General features: G+C 43.6%; 2 protein-coding genes across 12 annotated transcripts in view; one reads left to right on the top strand and one right to left on the bottom strand.

Annotated features, from left to right (window-relative positions):
- GAPVD1 (GTPase activating protein and VPS9 domains 1) overlaps positions 1-21561 on the bottom strand; it is a 28268-nt gene extending 6707 nt beyond the window's left edge. The window contains exons 1-20 of one of the 11 annotated variants that reach the window (XM_090121273.1): positions 19200-19261; positions 19015-19059; positions 16570-16657; positions 13541-13752; positions 12303-13146; positions 11091-11177; positions 9970-10104; positions 9658-9847; positions 7331-7491; positions 6287-6416; positions 5295-5420; positions 4830-5003; positions 4397-4537; positions 3740-3874; positions 3038-3157; positions 2579-2656; positions 2098-2465; positions 1486-1573; positions 1191-1271; positions 422-544 (exon numbers count right to left, since the gene is read on the bottom strand). In XM_090121273.1, the coding sequence (XP_089977399.1) occupies positions 422-544; positions 1191-1271; positions 1486-1573; positions 2098-2465; positions 2579-2656; positions 3038-3157; positions 3740-3874; positions 4397-4537; positions 4830-5003; positions 5295-5420; positions 6287-6416; positions 7331-7491; positions 9658-9847; positions 9970-10104; positions 11091-11177; positions 12303-13146; positions 13541-13725 (3166 nt within the window). In that variant the 5' untranslated portion in view covers positions 13726-13752; positions 16570-16657; positions 19015-19059; positions 19200-19261. The other 10 variants (XM_031601986.2, XM_031601983.2, XM_031601985.2 and 7 more) reach the window with 10 other exon arrangements.
- Positions 21562-21653: 92 nt separating this feature from the next.
- HSPA5 (heat shock protein family A (Hsp70) member 5) lies at positions 21654-25904 on the top strand. Its single transcript, XM_031601993.2, has 9 exons — positions 21654-21805; positions 21989-22121; positions 22319-22550; positions 22800-22937; positions 23148-23260; positions 23349-23739; positions 24031-24268; positions 24443-24610; positions 25016-25904. The coding sequence occupies exons 2-9, from the start codon at positions 22006-22008 to the stop codon at positions 25576-25578; spliced, it is 1959 nt and encodes a 652-aa protein (XP_031457853.1). The 5' UTR covers positions 21654-21805; positions 21989-22005; the 3' UTR covers positions 25579-25904.
- The last annotated feature ends 867 nt before the right edge of the window (positions 25905-26771 follow it).

Below are 26771 nucleotides of genomic sequence, written 5' to 3'. Positions count from 1 at the left end.
CTAACATCTTCTGTTTTATTCTTGTTAGTATAAGAGGAAAAATAAAGACAGGAAATAAGACAATTTGTCTAAGTTGAAAGGTCACATTAAAATACGCCATCTGCGAGTCCCTAAGAAGAAATCGCATCAGTTTAAGGCAATATGCTTCTTCAGTTTCCATTTTAAAAAAAGCAAACTGGTAAGAGATGTGCCAGTAACAAATCACCACCTCAGTGGCAACACAGATGACCCCTCTTCAGGAACATGGATTTCATTCCCAGTCTCAGAGGAACTACACCACAGGTTGTATGAGAAAACATTTCTGTTTTAGAGCTCACGTTATTACGCTGTCAGCACTACGTTTGTCTAGAAGACTGAAGTGTTTTTTATCTTTAAGAGGGAGAAACTATGTTGGTAAGGACTATAAACATCAGGTTCTCACCTCCACTGTCATAGTTTACTAAAGCTCCTTCACTAGGACTGGTTCGCTTAATTGCATTCCTGTATTTGTCCAGAATATCTTCTGCAGCTTGAGCCTGAGCGCTGAGCCTTGGGCTTGGATCATCTGGAAAAGTCATTTATAAACAAAAGGAGTAAGCCTTGGGTTATGCCAACTGAAAGCAAAATGCAAAAAAATGTACACCCGTGCATTCAGATTCTAGCCACAACAAATAGCTACTTGTGTTCCGTGTAACTACAGTTCAAATATAAAGTCCAAAGCAAAAGCAGGAGGGAAAAAAAGCACTATGAAAGTGAGCAAATAAAATCAGATTATTAGTATATTGATATCATACACGCAAGTGATTCTTGTATATTTGAAGGCCTCTAGAAATGAATATGGAAACAAAACTAAACACCCAGGTCCAAATCAAGTTTAATTTAGCACTTAAGGAACTACCATAGGCACGTGTCTGCAGCTATCCTTACAGCTCAGCTGTGATAAGGACATAGGCTTTTTAATGAACATCCTAAAAATAAATAAGCGAAGACCTGAGTCAAGATTCCAGTACAATTGATATTGACTGAAGCATGACAATTTAAAAGCAGTCTTCAAGGCAACAATCATCATTCACTTTCTTATTCAGAAAGCTAGTTGTGAATATTAAATACAACAGCCCATATCTTTCTGTAAATAGACACCTAATGGGCACTCTGGAAATCTACAGGGCACGTTACGAGAGAAAATTACTATGATAACATTATCCACATACCTTGTAGTGTTGAGTATCTGTCAGGTACCATATCATCTTTGTCTTTTTCCTGCTTTTCTTTCTTTCTAAATGGAATTGGAGCTGAAAAATACATGGTAACTTATCAGAGTCTATGCTGAGATAATGGCCAGACTGAAGAAACGTTTTAAGAGGACAGCTATTACTGTGCACCAACCTGATGTCAGTCTGATAAGTTGCTCAAAGTGAAACAGTAAACATTTTCTAGTGAAGTCAGTGAAGATACAAAAAAGGCAGCATGCCCTAACGTACCCAAACAAGATAGACAAGATCCTACCTTTGGGCATGGCAGACACAAAGCGTTTTCTCCACCATGGCTTGTTTCTGTCAGACTTCTCATCATCACTGTCTTTTCGCTCATCAATCTGTGAAAGAATGGAATTTATATTTTAATATGCACCATATCACATGTAAAGACTGAATTTCTCCTTGACATCTACAGGTTCTACTCTATCAACTGGAAAAAAAAAAATCCAAACAGAACTACAGCAAAGCACAGAAAGCCAGAGCAGACTAAGTTAGAAACGTCCCTCCTGAAAAGGGAAGCTTAAGTGTGAAAAGCCAAAACTGTGAAGAAAGATAGTTTTTTTAAATTGTTTCTCAGGATCCACAGCATTTTAAATTTTAACAATACAACCAAACTATTTCTCAAATTCCACTAAGTCACATGGAGCTTTTCCAGTAAATTTAAGAGGAACCAGGCATATTTAAGTCATTCTGAACACCTGTGGTTTTCACTTGTAAAAGACTATTTTAAAAAAGATTGCAGAAGTGTATTGTAATTCCTTGGTTAAACACATTTAATACCATTTTTCTCTGGCATGAGAAAAATAATTATATTTGGTACACTGGGAAAAAAAAACTACCAAGTGATAAATAGGAGCCTCACCTCTCCCCTAGAGGAGTCCTTACTGGGAGATGAAGACGATGACTGAGATGTAGCCATCAAAACAGCCGTCCCTGTGGCTGGCATTGGAAGCTCCCTCTCCTCATTACCAGGACGTCTGTTCCACCCAGGATCACTCATAGGTCTCCGAACTGATGACACTATATCTGAACTCCTGCTGCGGACCAGCCTTTCCGGATAAGAGTGCCTCTGCTTGAATGCTTCTAAATCAGTTGGAATTAAAGTATGAGACCCAAAGTTTGGTAATCGAGCCTCATTACCTCCCACAGCTCCTTCCAAAATTGGTGGATCTGGCGGTGGGTGAGATGGTCTTGCATAGTGTACCTTAGGCCGTACAACAGCTGACACACCTGAGGTAATAAATATAAAGGAAGCCACACACATTTTTAATATTCACTGAAATAAGTTGATACTAGCACAGAAGTACTGAATGCCAATTTTTGGCCTTTTATTTCCAGCTTACCCTCATTCGATGACAAAGGATCAAACAATGCAAGCAAAGAATCTGTCTGAGAAGGAGGGGATGTCAACTGACTGGCTCCTGAAATACAGGCAAACAAAAGTTAGCACTGTGCAAAGAACTACCTACACATAAGGAACACTGGAAAAATATATCAATCCCAATGAGCAAGAGGATTACAGTCAGTGTAAATAAACAGAATTAGCAAAAGGTGATCTTAAATTGAAAGATCAGTCTCTAGTTCTACAGAATACTGGCCCCTTTGTCAAAGAAACAGTGCTAACAAATCAGGAAAACATTACGCTTCGTGATCAGCAAAGCTTTGAAACAGGAAAAACTGAGGAATTTTTCTTTCATTTTCAGCGCTTCTACCGTACTCCTACTAAGAAGGAAAATTTAAGGATTTTAAACTTGTAATTTTAACTAATGTAGTGAGAACCTATTTACAGGTATCTTACTTACCATGGGCTGTTTCATCCATGTCAGGACTTGTCACAGAATCTTTTCCCCCAAAGTCAGAGCTACATTCAGACCTGAGATCCTCAATCTTATTAGGAATATCTTCAGATGTTGCACTAATACCTTCCACGTAACAACAACAAAAAGAGAAGCACCTTTAATACTCTATCAGACAAAAGGAGGCAAAATCCTGAAGCTCCTAGAATGTTTGGTGAGCACAGTAATAATCAAGTCCTAACTCACAGCAGTAGTATCTAGAAACATTCTGAATTTCTATATTCCCAAAATAAGCTTTAATTATTTCTGCTTTATGTCTTCAATAGTTTTAACAGTAGCTATGAATACACTGAAAATTGGCATTAGAAAGATGCTTCATTCTGATAAATACTTTGTGGAAAACTGGGAGCTGAAGTATATATCTATACATATATATATATATGTTGATTTACTTAAAGCCTCATAATAAACAAAATGCAAGAAAGTCCAAATCAACACTCCACTGCTAACCATTGCTACTGCAGCACAGATCACTTTATGCACTTTTTTTTTTTTTATTTCTTTCGTAAGAAATACTGCTTTGAAAATTCGTGAATGAGTATGAAGAGTTACAACTAATTTTTCTCATTCAATTAAAGCAAGGGCAGCAGAGTACATGCTGATTGTGTTCTAATATAGTGATGTGTGTTCAGAGACAATTAAACCCACCTGAGACAACACTGAGGCCTGGTGTACTGGGTCGAGAACTGACCTCCCTTACATCTGTGTCATCTGATGTGCTACCCAGCCCAGAACAGCTTTCCAGTTCTTGCAGCCTTTCCTCCTGTTTTAGATCTGGGGCTTCTACAAATGGAGACAACAGAGAGAAGAGAGAAAAAACTATCATTACTCAATGTCGAGCTCCCTTAAAACTCACCCACAGAAGGAAGAGTGGGGAGCTTGATTTAGCATACCAAGTTTTAAGCTAACTGAACCAATTCAGCAAGATAGTGATGCCCCAACCGCATAAGCATTTGGCAAGTTTTTACTTAAGTATTCTATTACTTAGAGACAATGGTATACAACTTAACTAAAATGAACTGTGATCAAAGATAGCACTACTTAGCATCACTGGAAAAGAGAGCAAACAGAATTATACTTTGCAATCCCTTTTCTCTCTTTTTTTAGAACTTAAGAACTTCGTAAGTAAAAGTCTCTCTGCCTAGCAATACTTCATCCTTCTAATACTAAAGGCATTCACAAACATTAAGGCAATGTTGTTGAATATTAGGACATTAGGACAATAGTTTCTTGAAACAGAGGGTGCTGCTTTGAATTATACACCTCTCGTTCACACTAAATAAACACAAATTACACAATTCTGACCTGAATCACTCGGTAATACTTCCACGCTCCAGGCCTCACTTGTGGTTTCTGAGATGGTTGAACCTGTGCAAGGATCAAGCAACACAGATCCTGAACCTGGTAAACACAGCAAGCTGCCTAGCATGTTCTCTGCAGCTGCACCTGCAAAAGTAAAGCAGAAATGCATAGTGACATATATGCTTCCTGAAGACGGATCTTCATGCAAGAGAAAAATAAGACATTTTAAGTATCCTTAAGGTAATAAAGAAAGAATATTGTAAATAAAGAAATGAGTGACCAGACGCTATACAGGTCATGTGCAAAATCTTCCTATAGAAAAGATCTTTAATGAATGCAAACACTTATTCAGAAAGAGATGAGAAGAGCTTTGCAACTTGACCATTTTACGGCAAGCATGGAACATTTTAACATATCAGGTGCACAACTGAGTTACCTGCAATTTCTTGTAAACGATCTTCGTCAATATTTGGATCAAAGTCACTACCCAAGACATCTGTACTCCAAGTTTCACTCACAGTTTCTGATATATCTCTGTCATCAGTCAACCCCATCATATCACGGATTTCAAATTTACGGAGCTTGTCATCAAGATTATCCTGAGTTGTGGCTATATGAAAATAAGAAGTACTTAATTTTTTTGAAAGGCCCCTCCAACTACTTCTAATTGAAAATTTATAGGAGTACATTAAAGGAAAAAAAAACAAACAACACAAACTGACTCTGTCAGATAAGATAGCATTTAAAAGTAAATAATAATAAAAATAAGTACAAAACTGTACAAGGTGAGCATTTACTCATTTTTGTCCCAAACTAGTCGATTTCTCAATCTTTTTCCACAGAACTTTGTCTTTCCCACCCACAGCACCACAGGAACTTGCTTCAGAGAACTTGCACCTGCCTTGTTCGTGTTCCAGCAGCTGCAGAGCTTCAACACCATTGCTCCCAGAGGGACCTGCACCAAGCTCTGATACAGACTCCCCTTCCAAATCCAAAGATGATACTGAGTTGGAGCGATTTGAAGGACCTGTGAAAAAAAATATTTTATTGTAAATCTGATTTGAATACCAGTACCTAAATATACAGCATTAACAATCCAGGAGACAATTAACAAAAACAATGAAGAGAAATTAAGTAGTAATCCCAATATAAAATATCAAACTGATAAACTGTTTCTCTGCTCTCAATGTCTACCTTATAGATACTTAACCTGCACTGTGATTTGTACCTTCACCTGTACAGAGCACCATATGATTATAATAACCTAAAAATACTTCACAAAAGAAGGCTAGAATCTCACTATTACCATACATTGACTAAAAGTCAGTAAAGACATTGTTATTAACACATTTAATTGTTCATTAGCTTGTTCGCTTATTTTGAGAAGAGTAAAAACCATGTGACAGAAGTTATACATAATAATGCCCATTGCAGAATTTGTACAAACTTGTTCAATACAACAGATAAACCCTGCTTTGTTTTGTCTGAGACCCACATAGAAGAACTGTTCTGAGTCCAGAAACCACTGTGGACTCAGAGATACATAATAGTTAATTAAAAGATCATGAAAAAATCTGAGAACTTTAATTTTCAACATAAGTCAGTTTACCTTAATATAAATAGTTCATTTTTTAAAAAAAATCCCCCTGCTTTCATCTTTTAAATATGCTTCTTTTTGCCATAATTCTCAGACTAAGTTATGTCTTTGCAGGTCAAAATTCAGTTCCTAACCTTTTTCTCCGAAGAACTAACAGAAAAGAAAAGCTCTTAGGGTAACACAGCATGATCTTTAAAACAGCAGAAATGACATGCTATGTTTAACAGAAGTTCCTTTCATAGTCAAAAGAAAAAAAAAAGGGACAAAACTTCTTCAAGACTTAAGTAACCCTTCACCTTCAGATATTCCTTCCAGATTATCACTGCAGAGTGAAAAGCGCAAGGTTTTATCAGGTTTACCATGGAGTTTGTTTTCATCAACAGGGACATCTCCTTGTCCACCATCTGCAAGCTGCATATTTAAGACCTGGGGAGTGGGGGAATGAAACAATACTTCCTTAAAATAATCTTTCTTTCCTGATAATTACACAGTAAACAAAACATTGCATACATTTTTGCACAGATTCTTTTTTTTTCCCCTACACGCTAATGGTACAATCAATTTTCTAACATTCCATTTGAAGAAAGTAAAGTTACTTCCAAAGAGCCAGGAAAAAATACGAGGTAACCAATATGTGAACACAAGGCAAATCCTGCTAACAACAGAACCAGTAGCTCTCTCCTCGCCCCAGCTGTCTAGGGTAACACAAACTCACGGTTACACAAGGCTGCAAGAGAAAACAGTCCAACCTATCAGGCAAGATGGCAAAGATGAAAGCAGAATGCTGTTCCATGTCTGCTGAAGGAGGAGGCTGTATGAGCAGCCCTATCCTCAGAGGCGGTCTGAGGGCACTCGTGGCAGCATGGCCACAGCTCTACCTCACAAGAAGCCCAGCTGGGATATGAAAGTCCGAGTTGCCAAAAACTTTGGGATCAGCACTCCAGCGCTGTCATTCACATGTGCCACTCGAGGCAAAGGACAAAGCACATGGGGAGGTAATGGAATTAATTTATGCAGGCCTGGTTTGCTCTTAAGCACGTTAGATGACAAAACCTCTTGATAAATCTGCCAGCTGCATTTTTCCTGTGTTAATATACTGACTTTCAGACCTTGCAGATGTATGAAGTTGTTGGAAAACAACTTCTGAGCACAGGGAGGATTGACAGCTGAAATACTCAAGTTCAGTAAGGCAAACAAACAAAACAAACAAAAAAGTGAGTACTTTAATTCCTGTCCTGGATTTGTTGCCCAAACTCAAGTGCACAGATTCACTGTCCTGCTACTAAAGAACACAGAGGCTGTATTTTTCAAAATATCTGAGCTTTGATGATGTTGCATACCTCATTTTCTGACATCATTCCTGGAGTAATCTGTGGACCTGCTCCCAAAGAAATCACCAGCACTTCTTCCGGCTGAACTTCTGGGATGGTCTCCTGGGAGGACCCTTCATGATCCCCATGCTGATCCATGAGAATATTTGACCTACTTCTGCTACGAGTTGCTAGAAAGTATTTTGAAATATCGACATTAGAAAACTTTTCCTTGTTTAAAGGAAAAAAGACAATAAAATGAAAATACAGAACTGTGATGTTTTCAATTGGTAACGTGCATGCTAACAAACTTATAAAACGCAGAGCCTTACTAGAATTTGAGAGAAGGAGCTAGTCTTTAAAAATCGAGTACTGATGTGTGAAAAGGCAATCTTTGACAGAACGGCTTAGAGAAACAAGGTACATTACATCCTGCTTGCCCACACAAATTTCTACACCAAAGATCAGCACTAATTTCATTAACTTCAATTGGCCCAATCTTCTGACATGAGAATACAAAATAAAACCAAGTAGTAGCAGCAGATTTACCACAGCAGCCACAGAAGAGCTGTTTAGGAGCTGTACTTGGAGGTGGGAATAAGTCATCTGCACTCGTTTTGTTAAAAAGACTATTCCATCCATGTAACTGAAAGGGATCTCAAAAGATACCTCAAGTATAACCAGTAGTCATACGTGCCCACACACAACATAGAAAAACCACGTATCCTCACAACAGTGTGCCACTGGTCTAAACAAACGGGAGGAACATTGACAAAGTACCCAAAAACAAAGATCTCTTGAAAAACAGATTCTGCATTTGTCAAATTGTGCATTTCAATCACAAAAAGACTCTTAGTAAGTTAGTGGAGAACATTAAGAAGTCTGTGACCAACAGAAAAGGACAAGGTTCCTGTGGCTTGAAAATGCAGTTTGTTGAGAAATTTTTCTCCTAAGAAGCAGAGAAAAGCGACTCAAGCAGTTGTCTGAAACACAGATGCAAAGATTCAACATCAGGTGTTGGACTGTTTTGTGGCTCTTAATCAGCCTTTTCAAGTAGCCTCATTTCCCCTGTTTGGCACTGAGAAAGGAAAAATGCCCACATGGAATCAAGGCTGCTAAGTATGGTAGCATGACACCAGCCATTTCTTTATTTCATCTAGGAAAAAACAAGACGAGTGTGCAGAACTAACAGGCCAAACTCTGATTTTAAATTATCACACAAACACACATAAGGTTTCCTGTTTTTTTAAACTACATGTACATACAAAATGAGCTTCATGAAGAAATCAGTGAAGAAATCTGAAAAAGCAACTGAGTGCCAAAGTGAACCAAAGGCATGCTGAGGTATCACAATCGTGTTACAAATAAAGGTTTCACAGAAAAGAATGGAAGGAAGGCATTACCCACCAAAAGGGGTTACTAGAGTTATATGAGCTGAAAGATTGGTAGCAGAGGTATCCCAGGCAGTAATGGCTGCCAATTGCTGTCCTGGATTTCGAAAGCATTAAAATGAAACAAAAGAAATCAAAGTTTTGAGCAACGACACTATTTCATGGTATAAAATAAATGCTACTGTGCCAATACTTCATAGATTTAAGAACAGAGCAAATCAGATGCAGAGTAAAAGCAACATGGGATAGGTTTGTTTGGAGGTTTGGGTTCTGTGCCTCTTAGCTGGCTCCATATAGTTGGATCCCACTACAAATTAACACCAAATCTCTCAAATGAACAAAAACATCCCATGTGGTCATACCCACATTAATATACACCAGAGAAGAGCACCGCACTTCCTATTTCAACAGAAAACATTACGGAAATGAAAAAGTTCAGATTCAGAAATGCTACTGAAAGAGAGGGAGAAAAATAACCACCTAAAACTGCATTACAATATACTACCATAATTACATCAGGCAGATAATGGAGAAGAAAAGAGGCAGTCTCTTCTTAACGCACTCTCTGAAAATTCTACTCTTCCTTCTTCCCATCAGCTCCCTCCTAAGACTCAATCATTTTAATTTTACTCTGTCCCACTAACGAAGTGTCAGAGCTTCCATCTCACCACTTTTCTCAGCAAACTTCCCATCTTCAAATTTTCCCATTATTACCCTTTGCACTATCCTGAACAACAGCGACGTCAGCGTTTTTCTCCAGCTCAGTCCAGAGTGGAGACGCTCACTGTGCTTGCATCAGAAAGTGCTACAGATGCCTGTCTATGCAAAAGAAAATACTTCACCACCTACACATGAAAAGTAGCATGAAGGTGCAGCTAAAGAGTACACCTAAAAGAGCACTGAAAAAATGGTAAAGAAAAATGCATTGTGGTATCAAAAAGCATACAAGAAGACTGCTGTCCTTACCTATCGGTAATCGGTTTTTTTTGTTAGCTGGAGTAGTCGCAGGAGAGAGCTGTGGGGTATTATACGGCGTCATTTCAAGGCTGCTACTTTTCCCTGGTTTGTTCTGGGGTAAGTTTGCTAGCAAGTTTTCCAAAGCCATCCGATCTTCCTTAAGTTGATCACTCAACATTACATTTCGCATGAAACTAACCTACAAATTTAGAATTTGTGCTGTTAAGAACTGCAGAGTAAATTATCAGCCCTGTTTATCAACTGCCTGTAAACATATGGGGCAAGTTTATTTTACTTCTTTTTAAAAGCGTAAGAGATTACCAGAGTAGTTAGCTGGCTGTATGTCATGTAAACCACTGTTCTACTCAGCCCCTCCAGAAGGTTGACAGAAGACATGGGAGGAGTTTCAACTGCACGCCCATCAATAACGACATCCAGGAAAGCAGCAACACAGCTCTACAAGGGAAGAAGTTTGGAAACAAAGACCATTTACCAGAGATTAAAAAAACCTCCAGTTCACTAATGCAAGAGCTAAATATTTTACACAGTAATACAAGCTTTGCTTCCTATTTTTAAGATTTCAGGATAAAATACCAGGCGTCATTAAAACCACTGAAAGTAAGGTAAGGAAAACCTGCAGTCAGTTTTAGTACTTCCTTCCGGTCCTTCCCATATTCAAAAATGATAACTCACTTAAGTGTTTCATTGCATAGGAGCAGGTTCAGATTTTCAATAGGAATTACACTGCTTATGACAAACAATCTGTCCTAAAAAATTTGCTGAGCACAGACTAGAAGTGAAACAAGGAAGCATCGTGCAGCATCACTTTCTAACCTGTTAGTTGTATAATAAATGTGTAAGTTCATACCAATGACACACAACAATTGCAATTAGCAAAAACCTTCAAGTTACATAAACAATTTTTTTTTTAGAAGTATGCAGTAGCAAATCAAAATCCATTCTTTTCACTGTTCTGACGAAGTAACTGCAGAATTGCTATGGAGGACTGACACTAAGAGGGGAAAAGGAGAACAAAAAAAGCAAGAAAGGAATAGAATTTCCTTGTGCTACCAAATTACTTTTTCCAATGCTAGATTTTACACAGAAGTTGTCTGCAGATCTGAGTTTTTTCTTTAGGTTCAGAAGAAAAGCACAGACAGCAATTCAGAGTTTCCACTTGAAAAGGTTAACTTGCTTTAATGTCTTTTCTACATTTCCTTTTAAAAAGCAGCATTATGCCAGAGTAGAATTAAGAATCCCTGAACCTTGAATCTACTACTCAAGATTTTGTTCCCAGCTCTGTGTAGGATTTAATCTGCTTTTCAGTACATGTAACACATAAATCAACTGCTTAGCAAGTCGTTTGCAATGTCTGAACAAAGAAGCTGCAGAAGGATGAAGCACACCCAGGAGTCCTAGCTCCTTTTAGTTCAGACTCTTACTTTGTCGAATTTAGCAAGGTTGCTCTTCATACGTGGATCTCCCTCTTCAGAACCTGTCATTGCCAACTGCTGCAGAAGTCTCCCAACCTGGAAAGAGATGAACTATGAGGAATAAGCATTTCAAAACAACATGAAGATGGACCCTGCTATAACAATCAGTTAAGACAACTCCTCCATTTTACAAATAATAAAAACCAAAAGTAGTTGTGGCATTTAAGTAGAAAATCTGCATACACAGCATACTATGTGTGTCCATAATTCCTTCCTAGGAACAAAGCATATTTGTTTTCACAACATAACCTAGATTCAACTCTCAGTTCTCACATCTCAAACCTAGACATTCTGAATGGCTGTATATACTTCATTAAGTGAAAGCTGGAGGAAAAAAAATAGGAAGAGAGCCAACTCCAGGCCAGAGAAAATAATCCTTGTTAATCACCAACTGCAAACCACTCTGTTTTAAAGAGTTGCCAATTGCAAGCTCTGTTACAACCTGCAGGCAGCAACACTGGACAAGATTACTTATGTATCTCTGAAAAATACTGCAAGGCCCTGTTAGTAAAGTGCAGTGAGTTAAATTCACCACAGTAATTTTCTGTGGAAATCACTTACTGTCCAGTTCACAGACTTTTAAAAGCAGGCTGTTATATCTGTGGGGAACATCCTCCAGTAAATGTAATGATGCTTAACGTCATCAGGCAACAGTTCTCTACTCTGTCACCAAATTGTTTGAGATTTACACAAATATTTCTCATGAGGGCTGGGGAATGCCTTAAGGTCTAATAAAACAGAAGGCTGCTACCAGCAGACAAACTGCCCACTGCTGCCTGACAACATTTTTTGCCAAATACCTGGCATAATACAGTGTTACTTTATACACACTCCAGAATTCATCTTAAAGCATAAATGTAATTGAGGCTTCCACTCCTCCTAGCAGCTCTGGTAAAGTATATTTGCCACTTTTGTGAGAGAGAAAGGAATGCATTCTACAGTGCTTTTAAAGTCAGTATTCTAAGCAAACAGGCACATTAACTTTAAAACACGCCTCCTGAGCAATGATGACACAAGTATTATATTAGCATTTGTTTTATCTATAGGATGAACAACGCTCTGTCTTTTAATGTACGACCGACCACCTGTTGTAGCAGAAAAAAACACACCAAGAACATTTCTCTCCATGTCTTTTTTAGACTAGTTCAAAATGAGTCATACCTGCATCAGATTAAATCTCGCCACTTCATTTATAGGAGCATCAGAAATTATCCCATACTGTTCTGGATTAACAATTGCAGGACAGATGAAACATGCTAGGAGGAGATCTGTGCACATTGCTCTGACCTCCCCAACCTCCAATCTGTCTACACACGAGAGCGTTTTGTACATTTGTGACACGATCCATCGCAAGCTATGTGGAAAACAGTACGTATTTTGTTTCAGATAGCCAATGAATTTGTTCACCAAGGTCACCAGCTTCGCTTCATTGGAATCAACCATCTCTTGGACTCTTTGCTTAAATTTTTCTGTGCCTTTCTCTCCAAACAACTTTTCCTGTTGGACTGGAGAGAATCTCTCAATTAATTTGTTTGGATCAGTTTCCAGGTGATCTTCATCTTCAACCAGAAGCTGCATGATTGGCTCATGTAAAGTTGCAGTAAGAAAGAGTTTTGCAGAAAATAGTCCTTCGGAGAAAAGTTTGAATAAGATGCTGAACGCACAAGTGCCTCGTCTCAACAGCCGCCTAGGGTTGTCACTTTCCTTAAGTTCAAATTCGATCAAGTAACGAAGGACCTGCAGGAGGTAGCTCTCATCCTCCTGCATGATGCAGTTGCCATAAATGGAGGTAAAGACTGTGTGAATGACACTCTGGGTGTTGTCCTGGTTGAGCTTCTCTCCAGCAACCAGACAGGACGCGATAAGCCTAGGGTTCTCTCTCAATCTGTTTAGGAACTCTCCATAAGCAGTCTCCTGAAATCCCAACTGCTTATATCCATCCACAAACTGCGTATCCTCCAAGATTTTAGCATGCTGACAGCATTCAGCAGGAGAAGCTTCCGCACTTAAAGAAAAACATTGAAACACTCTAAGTAAACTCTTAAGCAAACAAATTTACCAGATGTCACATAGCCAATCTGTTCACACAAAAGATGTCTTTCCACATAGTTAACCCAAATGATTTCCAAATTCAGGAATAAGAACAGTTTGTTCCCATAAACCACAAAGAGCAGTAAAGCAAATACACACATTAGAAAGATGGTAGTTTAAGCAGACAACAAACAAGTCTCTGGTGAGTCAGATACCTCAGTTTAGATTTGTTTTTAAAAAGTACTGTTTTTGTAATTAGTACAGCAAAGGACTCTAGACAGTGACAGTGTGAAAAATCTGGTAGTTTGCTGCAATTCACAGAAGTTCAGGTATCTGTTCTCCCCAGGGCCACCACCCCTCCAAGTCACCTTGTTATGATCAGTCTGTCCAAGTTAATCCGTTGCTGCTTGGAAATCCATGCTGTGCGGTACAACTTTTCAGCTGTCTTCAACACGTCTGCATTCAGCCTCTGAATAAGTTGCTTTTCTGAGTTTACATACAGTCGTTCCTGCTTGAGGTGATGAGCCAGTGTGTGTATATCCAGCTTCACCATCTTTGACAGCAGACTACACAGCTCTCACTGAAAGAAAGGAAAAAAAAAAAAAATGAAATCAGTGAATTCCAACAGTAATGGAAACAAGTTCTGTCAGCCCCAGCAAAATAATAAGCATAAGTAACAAAGTAAGGAGGCCATAAGCTTAGCAGTAAATACTTCCGTGCCCATTCTGCCTCCATGTAAGGTTTTCTAACTGCCAGTTTCATTAACACCTCGTCACGTCAGCACACCAGGAACACTTGCACAGCAGCCAGTGGTATCTCCAGCTCACACTCACCAACTGAAATAGCGATACAGTGCCACACCACAAGGCTACACCGCACTCCAGCACAGAGTAAAGAAATGGGCTGGAGGAGAGCTGCAGCCAGTGCCATAGCCTAGGTGAGACAAGCTCAGGGAGACAGCGAGGAGTCGTCCCATTGTGCCACCTGCATGGTGCACAGGGAAGAAGTTTTGTGCTTTCTACTTTCCACTAAAGCACAACGCGTAACACAGCGCTGTGCAAGGACGTGGGCAGTTCTCTCCAGACTGCTACAACAAACATCACCTCTCACCTTTGTGTAACTGGACTTCTTTGCTAGACAAATAAATTAATTGCAAGAAAAGGCAGCAGCTGGAAATAAGTCTGGGGATGCTGCTTAGCACTTGAACTCATTCAGAAAAATTTCCTCAAATATTTCCACTTGTAAGAGTCTTTTTAGAGAGCCAATCCAAAAGTGTATTTTAAAGAGAGAAACTGAAACAAGCAGAGGTTTTCCTATCACAGCAGTGTCAAAATAAGCCAATCAATCAACACTAGCCAGTGTTCTGTCTCAGCGTTTCCTAACTGTGAAGTCAGAGCTTACGCTTTGTTACCACTATGTGAGCAGGAGACTTCAGTACCAGGCAGAACAAATTCAAGCAGCAATCCATCTAAAAGTTAACTCAACTGAAGAAAAAATAACATAAATTGCATAATGTTGACATGGGAAAGGGTAAAATCCCATAGATCAGATTATGTCTGCATGGAATCATTAACAGCCACGGGGCTTCTTCTTCACCAGAATTAACAGCAATACTAAATAATAGAAGAAAATAGAAGAAAAAGGGTTTGGTCCATATATAATACATAGCTGTCAGACACACTGGCAATGGCTACATGACAGCTGTCAGAGGGACATGGTGGAGAACCCTTGAAAGCTGTGCTAAAGTTAAACAGAAAACTTACTTCCCATAATCTGCAGCCATCCCAGAGAATCCCAGCTCTACAGGACCATTTATTCCATGCTAGAGAAACTACAAATAATTTACCAGGCACTCTCTTTTAACTGTTTTAAAGATGTGTGGTTCACTGCTCAGCAAAGCAGGAGATGATCTTCTCTGAAGAATACAGATTAGCTCCCTAATCAGGCAAGGTTTACATTTGTTGGTGCTTGTTGGTGTTTTTTTCCTAGTGTGAGAGCCTGATAACCAGGCATGCTGGCAGCTATGGCCGCTCCTCTGCTTGTAACTATGTCAGGTTAAAACTATAAATGAAAGAACAAAAACGCTAGCAGAGACAGAAACAGATTCTGTCACATGTCTTCATGCATTCCTAGCAAATACAGACAAACCTGTATACAAAGCTCTCTTTAAAAAGGAAAAACAAGCTAACAAAAAACCATGACCCTAACCAGTGGTTACAGCTCATGCATATCTGCTATTCAAAGATGAAACTGAGCCAGGAACTTCAAGGATGCAGTGATTCTGATGTGTTTAACTAGGGCAGTCTCAGACAAATGATTAGAAAAAAGAAACGCTGACATCACTAAAGTTCTAAAGTTCTTTGAGAAGTGAACAATAACTTCTTGCAACTCATTTTTATTTTTAGTCACAGAATTTTAGGGCTTTCAGGAAAACAGCACCAAACTTGATATTGTCTGTAAAAACTGACTTTTGTTTTGGACTATCACCTGTTGATATCAACTAGGGAAAAGAATCCATTTAACTGTACCTACTATGATATCTGTGGAACTACCTTCTGTCTTTTCAGGTGCTTTCCAGTGTAAAGCTGTATTTAGTGGTGCTCATGGTTTACCAAACTTTAACAGTTTTAATTGCCCATTGGAAGGTGATCACTTGGAAGCTCTACATTTCTGAACAGAAAGTTAGCTCAGGTGGTTATCCTCAAATTCCAGTCAGCACAAAAGATAACAGCAGCCTGGAAAGAATACACTATTTCTAGTAAGCAACCATTGATGCAGCTGTTAGATTGCCAGTAACTTCTTCTAGAGCTAAGGGCAATTAATCAAAAGAGAAATTAAAAAAAAAAAAAAAAATCAGCTAATACTCAGAAAGCAAGTACAACTCCCAGATAGTCTGGAGCCCAAATAGGCACGTATATAACGTCTGGTCAGCAGACAAAAAGCACAACAGAACAGCAGGAAAGACTTCCACAGAACACTGCTGTGATTTGTAACGTCACCTATCGACACCTTATCAATCTGCCACTATCTTTGAGTCTCTTCTCTATCTGCACCACAGAACACAAACGTAATGAAAGTGAGAGGAGAACTGCTTTGAAACTGAGCTGTGAGAGGTCAGTAAGTACAACTGTTTTCTCAGGAACTGTGAAAATTCACAGGGCAACATGCTGACTGTCTGACAACAGTTTGTGCCCTACGTACACGAGAAAGGGATCAGCAGCTTCCTTGGCTTTATAGTCCTCCAAAATATTAAACTTGCTGGCAACTACCAATTGCTACCAAAATATCTCTGTAGATGAGGAATGCCTCATTCACTCCTATTACCAGTTTTTAGAAACTAATTATTCCACAGACATGCAAGCGTAGCAAGTATCAGTGCAGACAAGTGGGTGTTCACCTTCCGTGTCTGGCAGACGTCTGAGAAACTAGAGATGGAAAGCTGGAACTGTGACACATATGGACCTTCAGCAGCCTTCAGACTCACTCTAAAGAAAGCATACAGCACAGTCAAAAACAAACCAACCAACCTAGTTAAGCAAAATGCACGTCATCACTCTCTTCACACATTGGTATTCACATAGCCTATATCTGAAAAGAAAAACTACTCTATCACTAATATACCTACATGATGCACTGCTCCCCTCCAAAAACCCCTTCCCTTCATGATCAGTACAAGCAGACATCAGCTGCATTCTTTAACCTTCCCACGCCGCACAGCATTCACGCCATGCCAGAGCTCAGGACAAGAGCTTTAAGAAGCAATTAGCCACACTTACGTATTTGGCTATGCACTGCAGCAGGCGGTAACAGAACAAACAGAACAGACAGAACGGCAGCCACCTCAGCTGCTACTAGTTCCTGTTTATCAGCTTCTCACAAATACAGAAGCCACCCAAAATTACCCAATTACCTACTGTACAGCAATCATCCGTCGGACTTGAAATAAAAAGTGTCTGTGTGCAATTGTATAAAGGAGGAGGCTTAGGAAATTTAGAAATCCCACCATCGGATGCAGTTGAAGAAACAACAGATATTAAATAACTCCTGCTATCTGCAAACTATTTTTCAATCCTGGTAACTTCATTTTGATACAAAAATACTTCAATTCTTGTAAGACCGCTTAATAAGCTACTAACTGGAAAACTTATTGCAACAATTCAAACAATTTCACCTCACGATGCCCCACCACAACAGACTGTGTGAGCTGACAGCATCTAAGATGCCTTGCCCTACTATCAGCGTGCCCTGAGTTCTTCAGAATGCAAGGCAATCTATGCCTTTGGTAAACATGGACATAAACTGCTTCTTGCATTTAGAAGTCTCGTAAAGCACTCCCTTAATCTCTGGGTGCTGAACAGCAGCACACACAGCGTGTGTTTTGTACTGTGGCACACAGAAACAAGTGGCACCTCTGTTACACATTTCTTCAGTTCAGCTGACAGAAAAGAGTAAGCAAAGCAGCGAATACTGCCACAGTACACTAAATTCTTCTTCCTCCTCCAACATTTCCTGCTCAGGGTTATTTGTTCTTCCTGTGTCTGCTAAGCATACTCAGCTTCCAAAGCAAGTTTGGGCAGATCAGCTGCAGGGAGGGCAGGGCAAGGCCAAACTGAGATCGTTCCTTCTTATTGAGAAAGAATTCCTAAGCAAGATTGAATAGCTTTCATGCTAATTTACCCCAGATGAAAACATCCCATCTTCATTAACATCTATAGTAACAACAAACAAACCTTCTTTACGTAAGCTAACAACCTATCTCCTAAAGCTGAGCTAAAAAAAACACCAACATTTTTCAGTTCACCATGACTTAGGATTTACCTGCTGGACCCTCACATTACAATGCCCACCACATCAAAACACTCAACGTGCAAAATGTATTTCAATTTGCTGCAATTCAACTATCCAACCAACATTAACATGAAACACGTACCTCGAGTTTGCTTCTGCTCAGCGGCTGCTGTGCAACCGACACTGAACACAAGATCTGCGTGCAAGAGCACTTCATTTCTCGGGTCCCTTATTAACAGGGCGTATCAGGAAGGCACAGGCTCAGCTGCCGCATCACTGCGATGCACGAGAGTCAACAGGGGCACGTAACCACCAAAACCTGCTCCAGCAGCTCGTGCTGTTAGAAAGAGTTGCCCGCCCTACGTAATGAGTCACACTAATTAACTTCCCGGCAGAAGAGCAGAACCCGAAGCTGGCAGTTCCGCAGCCCCCACGCAGGCTGCCCGCTCCTCGGGCGTTCTCCAGGACCCGCGGTACCACGCAGCCAAACCCACACCTACAGCACCTGCGACGCCCCGCAGCGCAGCCGCTCTGAAGCCCTTCTCCTGAAGCCAGCAGCGCAGCTGACGCCGATTTGCAGAAGCGAGCTTCTTTCAGATCCCCCCAAGCGCAGCTCCCGCTCGAGGCGCAGCTGCACCGCGCGGCTCCACCTCGGCGGCGGCACAGCCCGCTCCTCCAGAGCGCGCCGTCGTGACTTTGCAAGAACGAGAGACGGACGCTCGCCTGACCGAAGTCCTCCGGCACGAAGCCTCTCAGTGACAAAAAAAGGAAGTCACGACCTGCCCAAGTTACAAGTTCCAAACCTCCGTCAGACGGAACCCGTCAACCCGGCGGTCCCGGCGCTCGCGCCGCTCCGCAGCCGCGCCGTCCCGCCGCAGAGCACGAAGGGCCGCAGCCGCGCAGCGCTCCGATTGGCGACCGCCCGGCGCTAACATGGCAGCGGGCGGCGGGCGGAGCGCGGCCCACTCCGCTCCCGCGGCGCGGACTGCGAGCGCGGCCCCCGCCCGGCGCTGGGAGCCTCCCCCCGCCCGGGGAACGCGGACGAGATCGGCACCTCGGCGTGTCGGCCTGCTCCTCGCAGCGCTTCCCGCTCGGCTCCCTGAAAAAGCAGAGGGGGGTCGGTCAGGCCCAGGCTCCGCGTTCCTTTCCTTCCCCTCCCCTCTGCTCCCTTCCCCCGCGCCGCCGGTGGGGATCCGAGCGGCGGTCCCGGCCGCGCGGGCTGCGAGCTCTCTCCCCTACCCGGCCCCGGCTCCGCCGCCGCCCGGCTCCGCTGCGGCCCCGAGCCAGGCGCGGCGCGGCACTGCGCAGGCGGCGGGCGGCGACGCCGCGCTCCTGGGACATGTAGTCCCGCGGCCATGCGGCCCCGCGGGCACCGAGCCCCGGCCCCCGTTCTTCCTTCAGCCCCCACGAGGCTGCGTTACAGCGGAGCATCTCTGATGTGGGGCCGCTGTTGGGTGGCGCGGGGAAAAATCGGGCTCGGAGCGGTCACTTCACGCTGCTTGGCGCTGATGGGCACCACTCCCTGGGGCATCCGGACGGACGCTGCCCTTCTCCCGCAGCTGCTTTACAAGGAAGGGCCGTAGGGCTCGGCCAGCCCTGCGGGTCGAAACGCACGGTGACGAGTAGCAGAGCATGCAACGTGTAACAGCGCTGCGTGGAGCAATCTGCCTCACGTAATAGCACTGCTTAATCATAACCAGCATCACATGCGACTGCACGATCAAAGCTTGAGCTTTGGTTGATGGTCACAGACTGATTTTAACTTTGCCCTCCTTTTTCAGCTGTCCCAAGATCCTCAGAAAGCACAGAGCTCACTGGCTGCCCACGAGATGGTGCCTTGCACAGCTTCACTGTGGGAAGCAGGAGACTGAGATCAGGCAGCTGAACATACAGGTACGGCCCAACCCACCCGTGCTCCTCATAACGCATGTAGCTCAACTAGAAATACCAGGGAAATCTATGTCTTAGGACATAATTTATTACACACACAAAAAAATTGTTCTAACAGAGGTATTAAAAAGCCTAAGAAGCTTACTCTCTTAAAGAGAAAAAGGGCTGCACCATTTGCAGCCCAGCTCTCACTTGGGCACCTTGTTGCAGTGTGGAATGGTAGCAGTAAGCCCAAACCCAGCATGCTGTGGTCAGGGCATGGCATCTGGGCTGCAGCAGGGGCAGGGGTGACTCAGGTGGGAAAGTAACACTCCTCAGTCACCACCATTGCTTTTTCATGCCTAAGCCATCTGCAGAGCTCTTCTCTGTGTCAGTTCAGCACAGCAGCCACACAGGTGTTTTGTATCTCTCAATCTCCAAGCTATTATGTGTGTGCCTGTTTCATAGCTGACACAGTTACAGCTTCAAATCCTCTCCTCTGATAAAACAATGCCTTACGTAATTTTAAATATCCAAATGACATTTTAAAAACAACCATGGCACACAAAAATCTAACAACAAAAAAAAGTTCCTTGAGCCCAAACACACACACCAACAAAGCACTACGTCTGTGCGACACAGCCAGCTGCCACGCCGTGCTCCTGGCCGTAGTGCAGAACACCGGCTGTGTTACAGCATCACTGCCCTAAGAGAACTGAGGGGAATGAGCCTGAGGCCTGCAAGCATCAAGATGTCCCCTTGTCTGCACATGGTTTCCCAGGAAGGGATAAAGTACGTTAGGCACCACTCTCAGGATACGCAGCTGTAGCAAAGACAGTTCTTTAATAAGGCTAAGCTCAGTAATTTGCATCAGGATTCTTCAAAGATGTGAATTCAATGCAGAAATAACTGAGTAAAAGCAAGAAATCCACGATATACAGAAGACTCTGAAATATACTCCCTAATAGGAAGAGCAGCATCCAGGTGAGCAGTGGGGTCACAGCAGTGCAGCGCCCCGCAGTGCCGCCCTCAGCGCGGGGCAGCGCCACGGCTGCGTTGTGACGGAGCGCAGCTCGGGGCCGTCTTTGGAGCCAGGCTTTTGCACAGCCCGGAATTATTTTTGTTACGACTCAGCCCTGTTATCACCCGACGGTTAACACCTCCCGTGTTCTCACGTCACGACCAACCCGAGGCACTCGTTTCCTTACGCTGGCCTCAGACACGACCCCCGGCCCGCTGTGTGGAGGTGCGGCCCTGGGTCAGCCCGGCCCGGCGCTGATGTAACCCGGCGTAACATCGGGGCGAGGCGCGGCCAGCCGGTGTCCGGGCGCCAGCCGCCTGCAGGGCCGGGCCCCGAGCCCACGGGCTGCGTGCCGGGCAGGCGCTGCCGGCACGGACGGCGCCGAGCCGAGCTCTGCGGAGCTACGGAGAGCCCGCCCGTCACCTGGGGCCCCACAGGGCCGAGGCAGGGCGCGGCCCTCTGGCCTGATCAGCCCGGGCCCGGCTCTCCTTCTTCCGCCCGGGTCTCCTCGGTCTCCGCCGCGCTCGGCCGAGACGGCTCGCCGTCGCCAGTCCTCCCCCCCAGCACCGGGGTCGGTTACCATGGAAACTTCCAGAACGTGTTCCCCCCCCCCCCCCCTTTCCGTTCCCTACCCTGGCCTCGCCGCCACGGCCGCCCCCAACCAATGGGCTTCTTCCGCTTGGCTCACGCTTCTCTGTTGATTGGCCCGCGATACCGGCGGGGTGAACCAATCGGGTGGCAGGAGGGGTGCGCGCCAGGCATGTCAGAGCGACCGCCCGCTCTTCACCAATCAAGGAAGGCCAGCTTAGTAGCAGCCGGCCAATGAGCGCGCTCCAGCGAGGGCTCTGTGGCCAATGGCGAGCCTCCACGAAGGAGTAACGAAGGATATATAAGGGCGTGCGGCGCGGCCTGGGTGTTCAGCGGCAGTTGGAGACGCGGCGGTTCGTGTGTGACGGTAGGGGCGGTGGCGGGGCCTGCTGCGGCCTGCCGGGACCGGCGGGGCCTGGTGGGTGGTGAGGGGCGGCGGGGTGGCGGCTGCGGAACCGGACTGAGCCCCGTGGGGGGGGCAGTGAGGCCGGGTTGGGTCGTCGCGCCGCGCATGTGGCGCCTCCATTTTGTGACCGGCGTCCCTTGGCAGGGCGGCGAGCGGGCGGCATGAGGCACCTCCTGTTGGCGCTGCTGCTGCTGGGCGGCGCGCGGGCGGACGACGAGGAGAAAAAGGAAGACGTGGGCACTGTGGTGGGCATCGACCTCGGCACCACCTATTCTTGGTGCGTAAGGAACCGTCTGTCGTGGGGACGGGCATCGCGGACATGGGGATCGGGATGGGGGGGGGGGAGGCGGGGCGGGAGGGAGGGAGGGATGGATGGATGGATGAAGGAGCTGTGGGCCCCGGGGAGGGGACTGGCAAGAGCAGGATGGGGGAACCGTACTCCTGTGCCGTCTGACCGCTCCGTTTCTCCTTCAGCGTGGGTGTCTTCAAGAACGGCCGTGTAGAAATCATCGCCAATGACCAGGGGAACCGCATCACTCCATCCTACGTGGCATTCACGCCTGAGGGGGAGCGCCTGATTGGGGATGCGGCCAAGAACCAGCTGACGTCCAACCCTGAGAACACTGTATTTGATGCCAAGCGGCTCATCGGCCGCACCTGGAATGACCCCTCGGTGCAGCAGGACATCAAGTATCTGCCCTTCAAGGTATGCCTCATGAACGGGTTGGGGGGGGGAGTGGAAGGGTTCTAGCTCTTGTGGGCAGGAGTGGGCTATAGGACTGCAGGAGCTGTGCATCTCTCTTGACCTGGGGGGTGGGGGGGTATGATAGGTAAACAGTAGTGCTGTTCTGAGCAGTCTCTTGTCTTATAGCCTTCCTAAGAAGGGTTATTGATGTCCAGAGTGCAGACTCTGTTTAAGAACGCCTGGAATATACTAGTCTGTTTCTCATTTCAGGTTGTTGAAAAGAAAGCTAAGCCACATATTCAGGTTGATGTCGGTGGTGGACAAACAAAAACATTTGCTCCTGAAGAAATTTCTGCCATGGTCCTGACGAAGATGAAAGAAACTGCAGAGGCTTATCTGGGGAAGAAAGTAAGTTTGAATACTTCTAACAGGAACTTAAGACAGCAGTTTTAGAAAAGCTGAAAATAACCTCGTGGTCCCAGACTTTGTTCAGTGCTGTTGGCTTCTTAGGCAGCCCAGTTGGATGGGCTCAGCTAAAATGATTTCTTGCATCAGTAGCGATAAGATTATTTCTAAGGTACATAGCTTTCCGTAATCTAATTGTTCTATTTTCTGCAGGTTACTCATGCTGTTGTTACTGTACCAGCCTACTTCAATGATGCTCAGCGTCAGGCCACGAAAGATGCTGGTACAATTGCTGGATTGAACGTGATGCGCATTATTAATGAGCCGTAAGTAGCCTCAACTACCTTGTCTGCTGGTTATCTGGGAGTGGGGTCTGGTAATCAAAAGTTTCCTGAACTGGTTACTTCTATACAGAACAGCTGCTGCTATTGCATATGGATTGGACAAGAGAGAGGGTGAGAAGAACATCCTTGTATTTGACCTGGGTGGTGGAACTTTCGATGTCTCCCTCCTGACAATTGACAATGGAGTCTTTGAAGTTGTGGCTACGAATGGTGACACACACCTGGGTGGAGAAGACTTTGACCAACGTGTTATGGAACACTTCATCAAACTCTACAAGAAGAAAACTGGGAAAGATGTCAGGAAGGATAACAGAGCTGTACAGAAACTAAGACGGGAAGTAGAGAAAGCCAAGCGAGCCCTGTCATCCCAGCACCAAGCTAGAATTGAAATAGAATCCTTTTTTGAAGGAGAGGATTTCTCTGAGACGCTTACTCGTGCCAAATTTGAAGAACTGAATATGGTAAGCTTAGAAAGCTAAAGTTACATTCCCTGAGCTCCAAATTAGTGACTTGCTAGTGGTGGTGTGCTGTTTCACGTAACTTAGTTACATTTAAACAGAGTAAAAATAACTTGCTACTTAAAGCAGGAAGCTACTTTGGGACTCAGCATGTTACTGACAGCTAAGGTCTTAAGAAGGCTGATAATGAGCCTGTTGATGATCACACTCTAATTCTTGGTACCCTAAGGCTGCTTAGTTTTGAAGACAGGCATGGGGAATGCAGTCTTACTGTTTTAATTTTCTTCTTTCTAGGATCTGTTCCGTTCTACAATGAAGCCTGTTCAGAAAGTTCTGGAAGACTCTGACCTAAAGAAGTCTGATATTGATGAGATTGTTCTTGTTGGTGGTTCTACTCGCATCCCCAAAATACAACAACTTGTTAAAGAGTTCTTCAATGGGAAAGAGCCTTCTCGTGGCATTAATCCAGATGAGGCTGTAGCCTATGGTGCAGCTGTTCAGGCTGGTGTTCTCTCTGGGGACCAAGATACAGGTAATGACAACGAATAGTGAGTGGCAAGTGTTAGAATTGAGTTTTCACAATCATAAGAAGCTTAATGTCTCTAACTCAGACTGCTGTTGCTAGTGATAAACTGTTATCCTTCTTCACAGAGGAGCTGAAGTCATTCATGCTCTGATGCATGATCTTTTTTTTTTTTTTTTACAGGTGACCTGGTGTTGCTTGATGTGTGTCCTCTGACACTTGGCATTGAGACAGTTGGAGGTGTAATGACTAAATTGATCCCAAGAAATACTGTTGTTCCTACAAAGAAGTCTCAGATCTTCTCCACAGCTTCTGACAATCAGCCAACTGTGACAATTAAGGTCTATGAAGGTAAGTGCCCTCTGGGATGAACCACGCAGTAGAGCTGAACTTTCTCATTCAGATTTATGCTTGCCTCCTATCTTGTCAGAAGGCTTTGTGGTGCTGTTTAGAAGCTTACGCACATCTCCATACAGAGAAGCTTGGTAACAGTGCTAGCTCAGACTGTTCACCAACTGAGACAGCTCTGATCAGGCAGCTTGAACTCAAAAGCTATTCCTGTGGTTCTTTTCAAATAGTTACTCAATAGTTGTGATTGAAAGAGTTTCTCTTCGAAGTAAGGTACTGTAGGCATCTAGACAGATGTCAGGTTGGAATTAAAACCTCAGCTTTGGAAAGCATGCTCCTCAAGTCAGGTGTTGCACAAAGTACAAACAACAGTTAGTACATGAAACTGTATCAACCTGTTTTCTTTAGGTGAGCGTCCCCTCACCAAGGACAATCATCTTCTGGGAACTTTCGATCTGACTGGAATCCCTCCTGCTCCTCGTGGTGTCCCACAGATTGAAGTTACCTTTGAAATAGATGTGAATGGAATCCTTCGTGTCACAGCTGAAGACAAGGGCACTGGGAACAAAAACAAGATCACAATTACAAATGATCAGAATCGGCTTACACCAGAGGAGATTGAGAGGATGGTTAATGATGCTGAGAAGTTTGCTGAGGAAGACAAAAAGCTTAAAGAACGCATTGATGCCCGGAATGAGCTGGAGAGCTATGCCTATTCTTTGAAGAATCAGATTGGGGACAAAGAGAAGCTGGGTGGCAAGCTGTCATCTGAAGACAAAGAAACAATAGAAAAGGCAGTAGAGGAGAAGATAGAGTGGCTTGAAAGCCATCAGGATGCAGATATTGAAGACTTCAAATCAAAGAAGAAGGAGCTAGAGGAAATTGTTCAGCCAATTGTTAGCAAGCTGTATGGAAGTGCAGGCCCCCCTCCCACTGGTGAAGAAGAAGCAGCAGAGAAGGATGAGTTGTAGATACTGGCATCTCTGAATGTTGTGTGTGTATATATTGGACTCAGGAACACTTGTTAAAATATTGAACTCTTAATTTGGAATGTAACTTTGAATCTTCACTTGTGAGTGGAGCTGGAAATGCTAGCCCAAAGTGGCTGTTTACTGCGTTTCGTTAGCAGTTGCTTGATGTCTGGGGAGGGAAGGGTAGCAGGGGTGGGAATGTAAATGAGAAATGGGTTTAGAAATATTGGCCATGGAAGCATTCTATTTAACAGCTTGGTCATGTGAATTTGGTGTAGAACTTTTCTACCTGAAGTGACCACAATAAATTTGTTATTTACACTGGACTCTGTAGCTTGTAATTTGTATTGACAGTTCAGGTTAGCTGTCGTAGAGTCTTAATACAAAGAAGGCTGCAAAAGCTTTCAAGCTCAACTATGCTGATCCTGCTTGGTGCTGAAAGATGGTTACAGTCCTCCTTTTTTGTACAGGTTTTTTTTTTTTTTTTACATCAAACAGGCTCTAGCAAATGGCTCCAGAAGAGTGGACTTAGTACCACTATTTGAATGAGAACTACTTCCAAGCACTGAATTGTTTCTGCAGTGTAGCATTGCACTTAGAGCTAATTACACTAAACATTTGTTACAAAGCAAAAAGTGAAGTAGTAACGCCTTGGGTATTCAGGTTAACAAGTGCTTGTAACAGTAACCTAAAGGAGAGAAAGGCACCTTGTTAAGTTTGAATTAATAAAGCTGGTACAGAAACAAAGGGGACAAAGCTCATCTACCAGTAGACTTTTCTGAAGGAGAAAAAAACAGCCTGCACCAAAAACTGGAAACAGCTACCTCAAGGTCAGTCTTTACACATGGCAACAGTGGTTCCCAAACACAGTAACAGAAGTAGCAAGTCCTGCTCTACCTACTTTGAAAGGTGGCTTTTCTGATGCAGGGGACTTGGGTTTCTTATTCAATTATTTTCAAAATAGTGTAAGACAAATGCCCTTAATTATCCCCCAAATCTGCAGATAACGTTAGCTTTGCTACTGTGGAAGTAGCTTTATAGTCAACTAGGAGCATGCAAGTTCCAGGGAGAAAGCTGCCCCAAGTCACTGCAACCTTCAGCTTTTCACTTCAGCAACACATGAGCCAAGAAGCTGCTGAAACCACAGCAGCTGCAGCCTTCCAAAGGGGCTGACATACCTACTTGTAAGCATG

Source organism: Phasianus colchicus, chromosome 19, assembly GCF_987193195.1.
Source record: "Phasianus colchicus chromosome 19, bPhaCol1.hap1.1, whole genome shotgun sequence".
Lineage (NCBI taxonomy): Eukaryota > Metazoa > Chordata > Aves > Galliformes > Phasianidae > Phasianus > Phasianus colchicus.
The sequence above is the reverse complement of the archived record's forward strand: the minus strand, read 5'-3'. Positions and strand labels throughout refer to the sequence as shown.

Coding starts and splice junctions, on each gene's coding strand:
- HSPA5 (XM_031601993.2), top strand. CDS start 22,006: ATGAGGCACCTCCTGTTGGCGCTGCTGCTGCTGGGCGGCGCGCGGGCG. Junction 23,261..23,348: donor ATGCGCATTATTAATGAGCC/GTAAGTAGCCTC, acceptor ACTTCTATACAG/AACAGCTGCTGCTATTGCAT. Junction 23,740..24,030: donor AATTTGAAGAACTGAATATG/GTAAGCTTAGAA, acceptor TCTTCTTTCTAG/GATCTGTTCCGTTCTACAAT.